Genomic DNA, 14,720 nt, shown 5'->3' on the forward strand with positions numbered 1-14,720 from the left:
CGTGCTCAAATTCTTGAGGAGCGTGGACAAAGGCCCGCAACTGCTAGATGCAGCTGCTTTGGAACGAGTGAGCCGCACAAGCTGTGCACCAGGCCAGGAGCTAGAACAGAAGCACCTCCTAGCAGCAGACAGCTATGCTGCAGGGAAGTCCAGGTCTCTGCTCTGGGCCCAGGTGCAGGCCAGGAGGGGTGACCCATTTTGTTCCTGGGATTTCGGAGGGACGTAACAGTGAGATCATTTTTTAACGTGCTGAATGCATAGCAATGGAAGCCCATCTTGGGGAGATTGACTTTAATGACGCATGAGTTCACAGAGCACTGTCCATCCTTTCAAAGGGCTTGCTGCAGACTGAGGGGCTCACCATCTTTGTGCTATCCTCCTCGCCCCTCCTGGACAGAGGCCGTGAGAGTTGGCTCACAGCCATGTGTCCTCTGGGAACTGTTCAGACAAGGACTCTCTGTAGAGAAAAAGAGGAGTCATAGTGGGCGCTGACCACAGAGTCCCCTATGCCTTCCACAGACCTTCGAGTCCAGAAGACTTTCAGAGGCAGAATGTGGGCGGACTTTCAAAGGCAAAGCCGTGAGGCCAGCTTGGAGATGACGAGAGGGCGTGTGTCCTGCAAAACATGTGACCAGGCCAGGTCTGGGACCGTGATGTGCTGGTCCCCACAGTGGAACAAGGATCCCCAGACTGTCAGGAGCACACGGGAGCAGTTGTCTTCCATAAGCCAGAGGCTGAAATCGGGATCTGTGTTTGCAGCTCTCTGTCACAGAGGTGTGTCCACCAGCAAGAGCAAGAAAGGCTGAACCTCAAGAGGCTCCTGCTTCTTAGGCCCTTGAAGACCCACCCCACAGGGCCAGCCAGCAAAAACAGTCCTCAAATTGCAGGTCACATGTCCTGACCACGGGCTGGGGCACTCAGAGTCTGTGAGGAATCTCTCAGAATCCCTTGCCCATGTATGATAACGCAGTGGCCACTCTTGAGAAGGCTCTGATGGCCCTCAGATATGGGGTGGGGACCATCCTACTGCACAGCCCTCCAGACAGGCAGAGGGTGAGCCACAGGAGACTGGGCAGCAATCATCTGCCTCGGAAATGAGGCCACTAGAGTCCTGCGGAAGCTGTTCACAGGTGGGAAAGCAGGACGGTGTGCAGCTGGGCTGTGGTGGCCTGAGGATGCCACCTACATGTCTTCTTCAGACCCAAGAGCCAGCATGCGTCCTTCAGGAGACACCTTCTCATGTGTCCCATGTCAGTGTTCAGTGGCACCTGCATGGCCCTCTTGCTTCCATTAGCAAACACTCTGAAGGCTCATCTGAGCTTCATGCCACTCCCCAGATCAGTCAGGCTGCCTACTATATCCACATGTCTCTGTGTCCAGAGTCCACGTGTTGGAAACCAAATCTCCAGTGCGATGACACTAGGAGGTGGCAAGAGGGTGTGGCCCTCATGAGTGGCAATAGTGTCCGTATACAAGACCTGAGAGCGCCTCTAGCCTCTCACACAGGACACAGAGAGAAGGCACCACCTGTGGGCAGGAAGGAGCCTCACCAGACGGTGGCCTGCTGGAGCCTCGACCCTGGACCTCCCAGGTTCTGGACCCAGCTGAAGCGGTCTGAGCAGACTGCTGTGACGTGCACTCTCACGCTCTTCCTCACAGGCCCTCTGAGCACCCTCCTGCTCACGCCCCCAACGGCAGATCTCCATCTAGGTGCCTGCTTCTAGGACATGGGGGCATGGAGGCCTTGCGAGCTTGTCAAGTCCCCTTAGATAGAAGACGGTATCTGCCATGCATGTGAGGTTCCGCGGGCATGCTCTCGGCATCCGAGCAGGCCACCTGAAGCTGACTCGACCTGCTTTCCTTTGCGTCTCTGTGGGGCTTCAGGAATCACCCCACCGTGCTGGCAGGCACCATCCTGCGTGGCTGTGAGCAGAACATGGCGTCCAGGTGCCAACACCAGGGTCACAAGCTCGCTTTCTACAAGAACCAGCAAGCTTTGGCCAGTTCTACGGCCTCACATACCTCTCATTCCTCTGGGACCCCTTGAACTTTCACCCATGGCTCACACTGAGGACACAGAGGCCTGTGCCAGCCAGGGGGAGCTAGCCACCCATGTGCGTTGAAAGGATCTCAAGGACCACAGGGCACTGGTGGATGGAAGTTCTCTGCCAAGGACAAGAGCCTCTGCTTGGAATTGTGCCATGCTTCCTGCTACTGGGCATCACGTGGAGCACTGTCACGGGGAGAGACCAGTGGTCACAAATGGACCAGGAGAGACCCATGGTCACAGACAGCCAAGCAGAGACCTGTGGTCACAAATGGTCAGGCAGAGCCCTGCAGTCACAGAGGGACAGGCAGAGCCCTGTGGACACAGACTGACAGGGAGAGACCCATGGTCACTGATGGGACAGGCAGAGTCCCCTCAGCCAGGTGCTGCTCACTCCAGCCCCCATCTAGTCACTGGAGGTAGGAGCTGATGCTGCTCTGGTTGAACAGTGATGCTGAACTCAAACAAGTTCACTGAAGTAATTCCTCATGTGAGCTGAAAATAGGTCTGTGTTCACCACACAGCAGCACGTCTCAGGGAACGTTTCCTTTAATTTACCCCCTGCTAAAATTTAAATAGCTGTGGCAAATTACATAAAGCATGATTCGAGGAAATGTAGTTCATCAACTTGTGTGACAAACTCAAACTGATGCTATTTTTGTGACCAAAAAAAAAAAAACCAAAGGCCTTCAGAAGGAGCCCACGGGCCCTGCACAAGGGAGCTGCAAGAGCGTGGAGCTGCCAAAATGGCTCACCGCGGCTGCCAGGCCAACGCCCAGGCACCGAGCTGCCGCCAGCTTCCTCAGGCTGGGCCGCAGTGGTCAGGAGGGAGCCGGGCCTGGAATGCAGGACACCTGCTTTCCTTCCCATCCTCCAGCGAGGCTCTGCCGCATGTGACACACAGCCCAGCCCTGGGCCTATGGTGGTCTAGCGAATTCTGGCATTGTGACATAAAAGTTCACTTCTGAGATTTGTTTGATTCTTAGCAACTAGTTGTGAAATTTATGAGAGGATATTTGAACATGAAGCAAAAAATTGCCCTAGGTTTGTATTAATTTTCCATACTCTTCTATATTGTTCTGAGACTTGTTATGCGCATAGATTCTAAACTCATACTGAATACGATTCATGAATAAATGATTTTATGTATATAAAACACACATGTATAATGCATATATATGAATCATATAGAGTTCAACAAATATACATGCATATTTGTGATGATATGGAGTTTAATGGATAACATTGCTACATACGGCTAAACTGAAATTTATATTAGGTCTGCTGAAATTTATTCTGAATTTTTTGGGGTCCTTAATAGATGATTTTGAATTAAATATGTTTATTTGCAACAAGATTTTAAAACAAAAAGGCTCACTTTGAGCCACCACATTTTCAGACAGCTATCATGATTGCCTTGGGATGAACATCCCTTGTCCTTGTAGCTTTGCATATTTTCCCCTTAAATTTCTTAGGGGAATTATCATGTAGTATTCACCATGATGCAAGATAAGCTGCACCAAGTGTATGTATTTTATCAACCATATGCATTCACAAGGGACACATGATCAAAGAGTTGAGGAAGACAGCTAGTTTACATGGAGGCCCGTGGCATTTAGATTACGTGCACCAGTTCTAGGTCCAGTACCTGAGTACTGCTCACTCTAAACTGGGATCCCACGTGACACCTGGACCAGCTCTAGGTCCAGTCCCTGAGTCCCGGCTGCTCCAACACTTGACCCCACGTGTCACCTGGACCAGCTCTGGGTCCAGTCCCTGAGTCCCGGCTGCTCCAACACTGGACCCCATGTGTCACCTGACCAGCTCTGGGTCCAGTCCCTGAGACCCGGCTGCTCCAACACCTGGTCCCACAGGACTCCCAGACCTTCCTGTTGCTCAGGCTCTTCTGCTCCTCACCCAGTTGCTTTCAGGTGGGCTCTCTCTGAAGATGTCTCAGTTGGTCCCCTCCCTGGGTCTCTGGTGAGCAGCCAGCAGTGACTGAAGAAACCCAGCCATTCCCACGCCTTCGGTCTGGGGCAGTGGGCCCTCTGGGGTGGGGGCACCCACCCTCTTCCCTGGAGGTCACCTCGCCTTTGTGTGTGTCCTGAGCATCCAGGAGCTTGTAGGCTGTCCTATGAGAATGGACCGCATGCCTCTCAGGTAGGAAGTGTGACTCAGAGGTCTGGGGCCCCTGGATGCCTGTAGCCTGTACCCCTGTGAGCCTCAGCTGATCTCCGCTCCAGGAGGTAGGGTGGGTGGGTAAGGGGTGTTAGCAGGGCCGCTCTGGAGCAGCCCAGTGAACACCTGTCACTCCCCGAGGGCCCCTGGAGTCGCCCAGCCCCAATTTTAAGCAGGTGTGTCGGCTTGTCTCAGGCAGTGTAGACGCGTGCCAGGTCCAGAGCTGCCTTCCCTGGGGACCCTGGGACCCACAGCACGCTGCGGACGGGCTTCCCTGCTGGAGTGACAGGCCCAGGACACGACCTGCAGGGCAGGGGTGGCCCCGCCCATGCCGCGGGGGCTTGCACTTGCTGTGAGCACAGGGGTTCAGAGAGCAAGCATCTTGTGTGTTGAGGGGTCTCCCAGCTAAGAAGCATGCCAAGGCCAATGGGAGCAGCCCGGGTGGAGCCTTGCTCTGTGCGCCGTGGGCGGTCCCTGTAGAAGCCCTCTTTGTCACAGCCGCGCTGTGAAGCAGGTGTCATCCCCACCAGGCCCCAGCGCCTCCTTTTGAAAAGTGAGATCAGACATGTGAAGTTTGGGGAACTGGCCCGAGGTGCCCGGACGAGGGTGAGGATGGTGTCAGGGTGGCCTGGCCCGGGGCCCATGCCCCTAACACCCCGCGCAATCCAGAGTGGAGAGAAATCAGTGGTAGGCGAACACACGCACTTTCTGGTAACAACTCATGAACAGCGAGTGGCTTTATGCAATGACTTAGGTGCTGCAGGGTCGCCGCAGCAAGTGACTTGCTCTTGATCCCCAGGCCTTAGCTGAACGTGGCCCTCTGGAAACACTGATTGCTACTGTGTCTTCTGACGTGCCTCCCAGGGTTTTAAGCCCCTGAACTTACGCTGTCCCTCTTGCTTGCTTATTGCTTTCCCTTTCGAGTATTGTTCTGTGGAAAGACAATACAGGTACCACCAATAGCAGCCCCGAGGCCCGGTGGTCACCCGTGTCTGTGTGTCTCCAGCTGGCGATTACTGGACAGTGGTCACTCATGTCTGTACGTCTCCAGCTGGTGATTACTGGATGGTGGTCACTTGTGTCTGTGCGTCTCCAGCTGGCGATTACTGGATGGTGGTCACTCGTGTCTGTGCATCTCCAGCTGGCGATTACTGGACAGTGGTCACTTATGTCTGTGCGTCTCCAGCTGGTGATTACTGGACTAGGGACACTGTTCACAGAGTGAACAGACTCAGAGTGATCACACTCAACATGTCCTGGTCAGCAAGTGGACACATGGCACGTGGAAGAATACTTCTACTTTAATTGAAAATACTTGCAGCCCTAGTAGTCAGCCACCCGTGACCTGGACAAGAGGCGCGTCTCTGTCCTCAGACCCCTGGGCCCTTTGCACGTGTGTCCTAGTGGTGAGGGAGTGGACTCCTGCGACCGTCCGTCTGGAGGTGCGGGAGCCCACTATGCTTCCAGATTCACCTCAGGCAGGAGCAAGTGCGGGTCAGTGCTGATGGTCAGCCTCCACTGAGCTCTCTTCTATGGTCACGGAAGTTCAACAGGTCAGGTCTCAACCCCACGTCAGGAAGCAGCCAGCTCGGCTCACATTCTAGTCCTAATGCTGGAGTAGGACATGAATGTGCTGTAGAGCCCCAAGTCCCCACGCCTCCAGCAGGAGGGATCGACTCCACACCCTACACGTGAGCTCAGGTAGGGGCCCTCCGCACCACAGGGCATTTGCACAGCCTGGCCTGGGAGAGTGCACCATCATGAGCTCACGCTGGCCAGCTCCTGATGTATCACCCCACCTTTGCTCCATTGGGGATTTGAGGTGATTTTCATCACCTGCCTCATTTGTCTCATAGCTGACAAATTCTCACTACCTTTTCTTGTCTCTTGAAACTACTCTTACAGCCTACACTTGGAAAATGGGAGCTTACTGACAACAAATTCACAAAGAAAAAAATGAATAAAATAAAATTGTGATCCTCCAAATTAACCATGCTACTTTTACCCATACGTACATGCACTTCTACCATGACAAATGTCTCAAGAAGCTCAATAATTAACGAAGGATCTAATAAGATACCGTAAAGAATGCTTCAAAGGCAAATCCAAAGAACATACGTGTATAGACAGAAATACGGAAGTGAATACGCCACTCCATTCGAAAGTAGTCACCGTCCCAGGGCGATAATGCGACCCAGTCCTCCACAAGGAAGTCACTTGCATTCGCCGGCAGTAACCCTCTGCTTCGCTACCAGTTTTCTACAACATGCAGATTTCTTAAAATAGCCATCGGTAGTGAAAAGGACAGAACTTTCGTTTCAAGTAATTGGGGTGGCTCACAAACATTTAAAGCCATAAATCACATCAGGTCCATTTTATTGTTCTTCTCACCTGTGTTTTTCACTTTGAATTTCCACAATAAGAAGACAGGCTTTGAAGATGGCACTCAAGGTGCCGCTGCCGGGAGACCGCAGGTGGGACGTGGGCCAGGTCTGCTCCATACTTAGTCTTATGTTTTGTTTTAACATAATAATGGTTCCTGTCTCGGAAAATCAAGCTTTCGAAATTTAGAATTCTCCTTCCAGACAGGAACGATAATCAGGACCGTGAGAAGCTGCAGATACGCAGTCCCGACTCTAAACGCCCTTCTGCGTTAGTTTCTCTCTAACACAGAGGATGGCCTCTGACCTCAGCTGCATCTCAGGTTTGAGAGCCGCGTGTGTTTCAGTCCTACCTTGGTAAACAGCTTTGAATCCCGGTGAGCCGATGCTGTCGTCAGACTGCAGGTGTAGCCACATCTGGTTGCTCATGCTCACGATGAGGTCAGGAACACTGGATCCCGTGAGCCTGCGCACAACAGGGAAGTTAAAACCTTCGTCAAAGGCAACTTTACCAAAGTCGACAGGACTTTCACCTTGAAGGAGGGTCTTGCTGCTTATGCAACCAAACCAGAGAGAAATAGACAGCAAGACCCTCCCTTGAAGAACCTACGACCACTCACGAGTTACACAAATTCTGAAGCATCGAGGTCACTGATACGTCACAGTTATTACTCCATCACTGCAGATATAGATCTTTAATGTTAAAAATCAATGTAGTGGGACAGATCATCTCATTCACCTGCAGCCGAGGGCTTACCCCAGAGGCAGGGTTAGACAGCTAAACCCGGGACAATCTCGGGGAGAATGGGACCACTGGCTATGACAAAAGACCCCCGTGGTGGGACACGTGCAGGTTCATTCACAATAACTGGATTGCCTAGACTAGCATCATCATGTACCTTTATCAAAATCTCTTTTAGAACTCATCATGGGTGGTCATACATTAAGAATTGCAAAGAGGAGTGTGCTCAGCAGAAGCGGACTAGGCAGCACTGCCGAGCTTCCCTTTGCACATGAACGTCAGGTGAGGCTGCATGGCAGCTTCAACGCGAAATCCAGTGTACATTAGCAAAGCAGCCACAGAGCGGCTGGGGTCAGCCAGTGAAAAGAAACACTGAATCCACTGACTGAACCCAAAGTGCTGACAGAGAAGCTTGTCTGACCAGAAAAAGTGCAAGAAAGAAATCAATTCAACCAAAATAAATGCCCCTAATCAAATAGGAAGCTTTGCTTCCAGCAAAGTCGTCTGGGGAATATGAACACATGATTTAGCCCATCAATCATATCATCCATCTATCAACCCAGCGTTCTCGTTGGTGGCACAGAATACCTGGTTCTTGAGAGCAAGATGAACAGCAGTCATTACTGAGAAGTAATGCGTGTGGCGTTACCACCAGCCCGAGAGCAGGTGTCCCAGTGACTGACATGCAGTCCACGGGCATGCATGGTTTTTTGAAGAGGTGTTTTTGTTGGCAAGATTGCTCTTTCTGCATGGATGAGTTGTTTTTTGCTTGTCTGATTTGAAGAGAGATTTGTTTTCTTCTTCATGCACACATTTTATTTGAAGTGTAACAAACGAAAATGTGCATGGATCATAAAAGCCTTGCTCCGTGGCTCTTGGCAAAGTGAACCACCACACAGATCAGCAGAGACTCCCCAGCACCCAGAGGCCTCCTCCGTCTGCCCCCTCCCTCCTATCCTGCTAATGCCACCTGGTTTCCTCTGTTCTTTTGGCTTTCTATGAATGAAGTCACGCTCTGTAGGACGTTTTGCTCGACACCCCCTTGGTGAAACAATGATGCTCTTGTTTGGAGCTGTACTTCACTCCAGTTTCTCTGTGGAATTCACACTGCGTGTGTATGAGAAGGGGAAGATTAGGGTTGACAACTGAGGCTCTGCTTCTGAAGCGGTTATGCAGGCAGTTGTGAGTACCTATGAAGCAGTCAGAAACAGGCTTCCCCTTAGCTTCCCCCAGGTCTAACATCTGGCAAAACCATGATGTAATATCACGACCAGGTTATCGACTCTGATGCAGTGTGGCTGTCTGGTTCACACCTCCTGTTTCCCGTGTGTGTGTGTGTGTGTGTGTGTGTGTGTGTGTGTGTGTGCAGCTCTGTGAACTTACATCTCCCATGCGGGCTGGGGAACCACCAGCTCCAGCATGGCAGAATTCCCTCCAGAGGTACCACGTTGACTTCCTCCTGCCACCTGCCCCTAGCACCTCTGTCCCTCACCCCAGCCCCGTGCTCTGTAGGTCTGTCAGTTTCACTTAAACAGATTATGTAAGTGAAATCCTCGTGTTTAACCTTTGGGATCGACTCCATTTGGTTATCTTAATTACCCAGAGGTCCGGCCAAGGGCTGGCTTGTCAGACGGCTCACCTCTTTGCAGCGATGGGGAGGACCTCACGGAGTGGACACAACCAGCTCAGCCACTCCTCTGCTTACTGGGCTGGTGGCAGTTTGCCACATGACGTGCAAAGCTGCTTTGAATGTCCATGTGCAGATTTTTCTAGAACATAGATCTTCATTTCTCTGAGATAAGCACCCAGGAATGTGATTGCTGGGCCCGTGATCACACGTTTAGTTTGTAAATAAAGCGCCGACCTTGTTCCGCGGACTGGTCGTACAGTTCTGCACTGCCATCAGCGAGGTGGGGCGACACAGGTCCTGTGTCTTCCACAGAATCCAGAGCTTCAGTGGCGAGTCTTGTAGCCGCCCTGAGTGCAGTCGGTGCCTGAGCGGATTTCTAGCACGCTGAGGGTCGTGCGTGTGCTCACTCACCTCGCGACCCTCTTCCGTGGAAGGTCTGTGCGTGTCGTGGCCTCTTTGTAATCGGATGGCTCTCCTCCCCTCCCTCCCTTTCCTCCAGAATCCAGAGCTCTGTTGCAGAGCACAGTGCAGACGCTTGTCTTTTGTCAGACACACAGGTTGCAAATATCTTCTCAGGGTCTGTAGCTCAGCTCCAAGTTCCTACTTCCTTTTACAGGGAAAATTTTTAGATTTTGATAAGGCTCACTGCACCAATTTTACCTTCTATGGATTGTGGTTTTGGTGTCAAAGTTGAGAACAATTTGCCTAAACCGAGATTCCCTACAAGTCTTGTATGTCTGTCTCTAAAGCTCTCACAGTTTCACGTGTTAGACTCAAGTCCTTGATTCCCTCTGACCTAGTCTTTCTGAAAACCCTGACTTGAGCAGGGCTGGGCTTTCACCCGTGGCCACCCTCCGCCCCGCCCCTGCCCTATCACTGCCCCATCACTGCCCCGGCCCCTGCCCGGCTCACTCCCCATTCAGTACATCTTGGATCTCTTTCACTACCATTTTTGTGATTTTTCAGCACAGACATATTTTTAAGTTTAAACCAAAAAGTGTGTGATCTGCTTTATAGCAATCATGTTTCTGTATTCTATTTGTTTTTTGTTTTTTTTAGTTTCTGCATGTTTGTAATTACTATATTAAATGTGACTTTTTATCAGGTTTATCAATTTTATCAGTTGGAAAGGAATCAAATTTGTCTTATTGAGTTTCTCTACTTTATCTCATTGACTAAGTTTTATGTTAATTACTCGCTCTTTTTAACACCACTAGGCTGTAGTTTGCTCTTGTTTCCTTAACTGCATGGATCGGTAGCTTAAATCATTGATGTACATCTATTTTCTTATGTATACAATAAAGACTTTCATCTAAGAAAATCTTTTACCAGTAATATTTTCAATATCATTCAGTTCTAAACAGTATCAAATTTCAAGAATGGCTTATTTGTCACTCTATTTCGAAACATTTTAGCATTTTCTAATAACAATTCAAAATTATTCTGGCTATTTATACTATGGTGAGAGAAATTCTCTGCCACGCTTTAAACTTGTAATATTGATTAAAACAAGCATCGCCATTTGGAATACAGTGCATGTCACTGGGTCCCACCGGCAGCGGAGTGGACTGCGTTCCGTAGAGACGGCGGCTGAGTGGTCTGCCCATCAGGTTTGCATCCGGGCTGCGCAACACACCGCAGGCAAGCCACCTCTCCTCCCACGGCTGCGTCACGGTGGGGCCGTGGGAGAACACCCACTCAGGACGACACCTTCTGCTTGCAGACTGGCCCGTTTCCGTGACGGGTTGTGAGAGCACGTCATCACCGAGGCCATGGTCTCGCCCTGCCCATGTGGCTGCCCACGTGCTGTCACCCAGCAAAACAGGTCCGCCCCGTCCAGTCCTGTGGCGACACAGGGTGCGACTCCTTCTCTGTGTCCGTCCCCACAGGGAGTGTTCTCTGCAGCCTCCTGTTTGTCCCTGCAGCAGTGACATGGATGCTTCGCCTCTGACTCACACGGTGACCACCGCTTGCCTCGCGGATTGGTGGGTGGCACGTCCGTCACCCTCTACCTCCAGGGTCCTCCCTTTCTCAGCACATCCCAGGTGTCCGTGCCTCGGCCTCCACTTCCTCCCTCCACTTGGAGAAGCTCCGCTCAGCTGCGCTTGGTCTTTTGAAAACAACGTTCCTCATCTATGCGGTTTACAGAGCTTCTCTGCTGTTCTGCACCAGCACCGTGAGAGTGAGCTAGACCGAGTTCTGCTCCCAGGAAGCTGGCTGCTGTGTGGACTCTGGGCAGGACTGGAGGTTCTGAGGGCCACCTCCTCACCTGTGACTTTCATCCCCTTCTCTCTCTTTCCTCCAGAACTCAGGGACCTTTTCTGCCAAGACTCTCCTTCCATTTCTCTTTGTGTCTTGGTTCAAATATTTTCTCCTCATCTATATTCTATTTCAAACCATGTATGTTGAGTTTTTATTTCAATATTTTTCATATTCTTTAATTTTTACAGACTGCATTTTGATTCATTGTACACAAATGGGGTACAACTTTTCATTTCTATGGTCGTACACAATGTAGATTCACACCATTCATGTAATCATACATGTACAAGGGTAATACCGTCTGTTTCATTCTACTATCTTTCCATCCCCCACCCACTCCCACCCCATTTTCCTCTACACAATCCAAAGTTACTTCATTCTTCTCTTCCCCCGATCACCCACCCTCATTATATATCATCATCCACTTATCAAAGAAAACATTTGGCCTTTGGTGTTTTGAACTTGGCTTAGGTCACATAGCATGATATTTTCCAACTTTATTCATTTACCAGCAAATGTCACAATTTTATTCTTTTTTGTGGCTGAGTAACATTCCATTGCATATATATACCACAGTTCCTTTTCCATTCATCAGTCGAAGGGCATCTAAGTTGGTTCCACAATCTAACTATCCTGAATTGAGCTGCTATGAACATTGATGTGGCTGCATCACCATATTATACTGATTTTAAGTCCTTTGGGTATAAACCGAGGAGTGGGTTTGCTGGGTCAAATGGTGGGTCCATTCCAAGTTTTCTGAGGAAACTCCATACTGCTTTCCCAGAGTGGCTGCACCAATTTGCAACTCCACCAGCAATGTATGAGTGTGTCTTTTTCCCCACATCCATGCCAACACCTATTATTGCTTGTGTTCTTGATAATAGCGGTTCAAATCGGAGATAGATGAAATCTTAGGATGGTTTTAATTTGCATTTCTCTAATTACTAGGGATGATGAGCACTTTTTCATATATTTGCTGATCACCTGTATATCTTCTTCTGTGAAGTGTCTGCCCATTCCTTATCCCATTTATTGATTAAGTTCTTTGATTTTTGGTGTAAAGCTTTTAAGTTCTTTATAAATTTTGGAGATTAGGGCTCTGTCTGAGGTGTGTATGGAAAATATTTTCTCCCACTCTGTAGGCTCTCTTTTCACATTATTGATTGTTTCCTTTGCTGATAAAAAGCTTTTTAGTTTGAATTCATTCCATTTATTGATTTTTACTTTTATTTCTTGTATTATGGGGATCTTGATAAGGAAGTCTGGTCCTAAGCCAATGTGTTGGAGATTTGGTCCTACTTTTTCTTCTATTTGGTGAAGGGTCTCAGGTCTAATTCCTAGATACTTGATCCATTTTGAGTTGAGTTTTGTACAGGGTGAGAGATAGGGATTTAATTTCATTTTAGTGCACATGGATTTCCAGTTTTGCTAGCACCATTTGTTGAAGAGGCTATCTTTTCTCCATTGTAAGTTTTTGGCACCTTTGTCTAGTATGAGAAAACTGTACTTTTGTAGGTATGTCTCCGTGTCTTCTATCCTGTACCACTGATCTGTCTATTTTGGTGCCAGTACCATGCCGGTTTTGTTACTATTGCTCTATAGTAGAGTATAAGGTCTGGTATTGTGATACCTTCTGCCTCACTCTTCCTGCCCAGGATTGCTTTGGCTATTCTTTTGTTCTTCCAGATGAATTTCATGATTGATTGCTTTCTCTATTTCTATGAGAAATGGCATTGGGATTTTAATTGGAATTGTATTAAACCTGTATAGCACCTTTGGAAGTATGGCCATTTTGATAATATTCTGCCTATACAAGAACATGGGAGATCTTTCCATCTTCTAAGGTCTTCTTCAACTTCTTTCTTTAATGTTCTATAGTTTTCATTATAGAGATCTTTCATCTCTTTTGTTAGATTGATTCCCAAGTATTGTATTTTTTTGAGACTATTGTGAACAGAGTGGTTTTCCTCATTTTCCTTCCAGATGTTTCATTGCTTATGTATAAAAATGCTTTAGATTGATGCATGCTGATTTTATATCCTGCTATTTTGCTGAATTCATTTATGAGGTCTAGAAGTTTTCTGGTGGAGTTTTTTGGATCCTCTAAATAGAGAATCATGTCATCAGCAAATAGTGACAGCTTGAGTTCCTCTTTTCCTATTTGTGTCCCTTTAATTTCTTTAGTCTGTCTAATTGCTCTGGCTAGTATTTCAAGGATGATGTTGAATAGAAGTGGTGAAAGAGGGCATCCCCATCTTGTTCCAATTTTTAAAGAAAATGCTTTCAGTTTTTCTCCATTAAGACTGATGTTGGAGGGCTGGGGAGATAGCTCAGTTGGTAGAGTGCTTGCCTTGCAAGCACAAGACCCTGGGTTCCATCCCCAGCACCGCAAAAAAAAGAAAAAAAAAAAAAAAAAAAAGACTGATGTTGGCCGTGGGCTTAGCAAAAATAGCCTTTACAATGTTGAGCAATGTTTCTACTATCCCTATTTTTTCTAGTGTTTTGAGCATGAAGGGGTATTGTATTTTGTCCAATCCTTTCTTTACATCAATTGAAATAATCATATGATTCTTAACCTTAAGACTATTGATGTGATGAATTAAATTTATTGATTTCCAGATGTTGAACCAACCTTGCATCCCTGGGATGAATTCCACTTGATCGTGGTGCACTATCTTCTTAATATGTTTTTGTATGCAATTTGCCAGGATTTTGTTAAGGATTTTTGCATCTATATCCATCAGAGATATCAGTCTAAAATTTTCTTTCTTTGATGTGTCTTTGCCTGGTTTGGGTATGAGGGTGATATTAACTTCATAGAATGAATTTGGTAGGGTTCCCTCCTTTTCTATTTCCTGGAATACTTTGAGAAGTATTGGAATGAGTTCTTCTTTGAAGGTCTTGTAGAATTCAGCTGAGAATCTATCTGGTTCTGGGCTTTTCTTGGTTGGTAGGCTTTTGATGTCTTCTTCTATTTCATTGCTTAATATTGATCTGTTTAGATTGTGTACATCTTCCCGATTCAGTTTGGGAGGATCACATATCTCTAGAAATTTGTCCATATCTTCAATATTTTCTATTTTGTTGGAATATAGATTTTCAAAGTAGCTTCTCATTATGTCATGTATTTCAGTGGTATCTGTCATGATCTTTCCTTTTTCATCACGAATTTTAGTAATTTGAGTTTTCTCTCCTTCTCTTTGTTAGTGTGGCTAAGGGTTGTCTATATAGTTTACTTTTACAAAGAACCAGCCTTTCGTTTGGTCAATATTTTTAATTGTTTCTCTTGTTTCAATTTCATGATTCCGGCTCTGATTTTAACTACTTTCTGCCTTCTACTGCTTTTGGTGTTGTCCTGTTCTTTTTCCTAGGGCTTTATTTTTCAATTTTTGAATTTGTTTGACTGATGTTATAGATTCAAGGATCTTGCAGAAATTCTTGATTATTTTACTTATTTTTCAAACGTAATAGTCATCGCAC

The 14,720-nt window shown here is 47.7% G+C and overlaps 1 protein-coding gene across 1 annotated transcript in view; it reads right to left on the minus strand.

The window, feature by feature from the left end:
• The window catches only part of LOC306662304 (CUB and sushi domain-containing protein 1-like), a gene marked incomplete at both ends in the record, with an annotated part of 221,578 nt that overhangs the window by 102,719 nt on the left and 104,139 nt on the right, over nucleotides 1-14,720 (minus strand). The window contains one exon of the mRNA XM_079141801.1: nucleotides 6,960-7,072. Coding sequence (XP_078997927.1) covers nucleotides 6,960-7,072 — 113 coding nt within the window. The remainder of the gene's footprint in view (nucleotides 1-6,959; nucleotides 7,073-14,720) is intronic.

The sequence above is a fragment of the Sciurus vulgaris genome, assembly GCF_902686455.1.
Source record: "Sciurus vulgaris genome assembly, chromosome: 5".
Taxonomy (NCBI): Eukaryota; Metazoa; Chordata; class Mammalia; order Rodentia; family Sciuridae; genus Sciurus; species Sciurus vulgaris.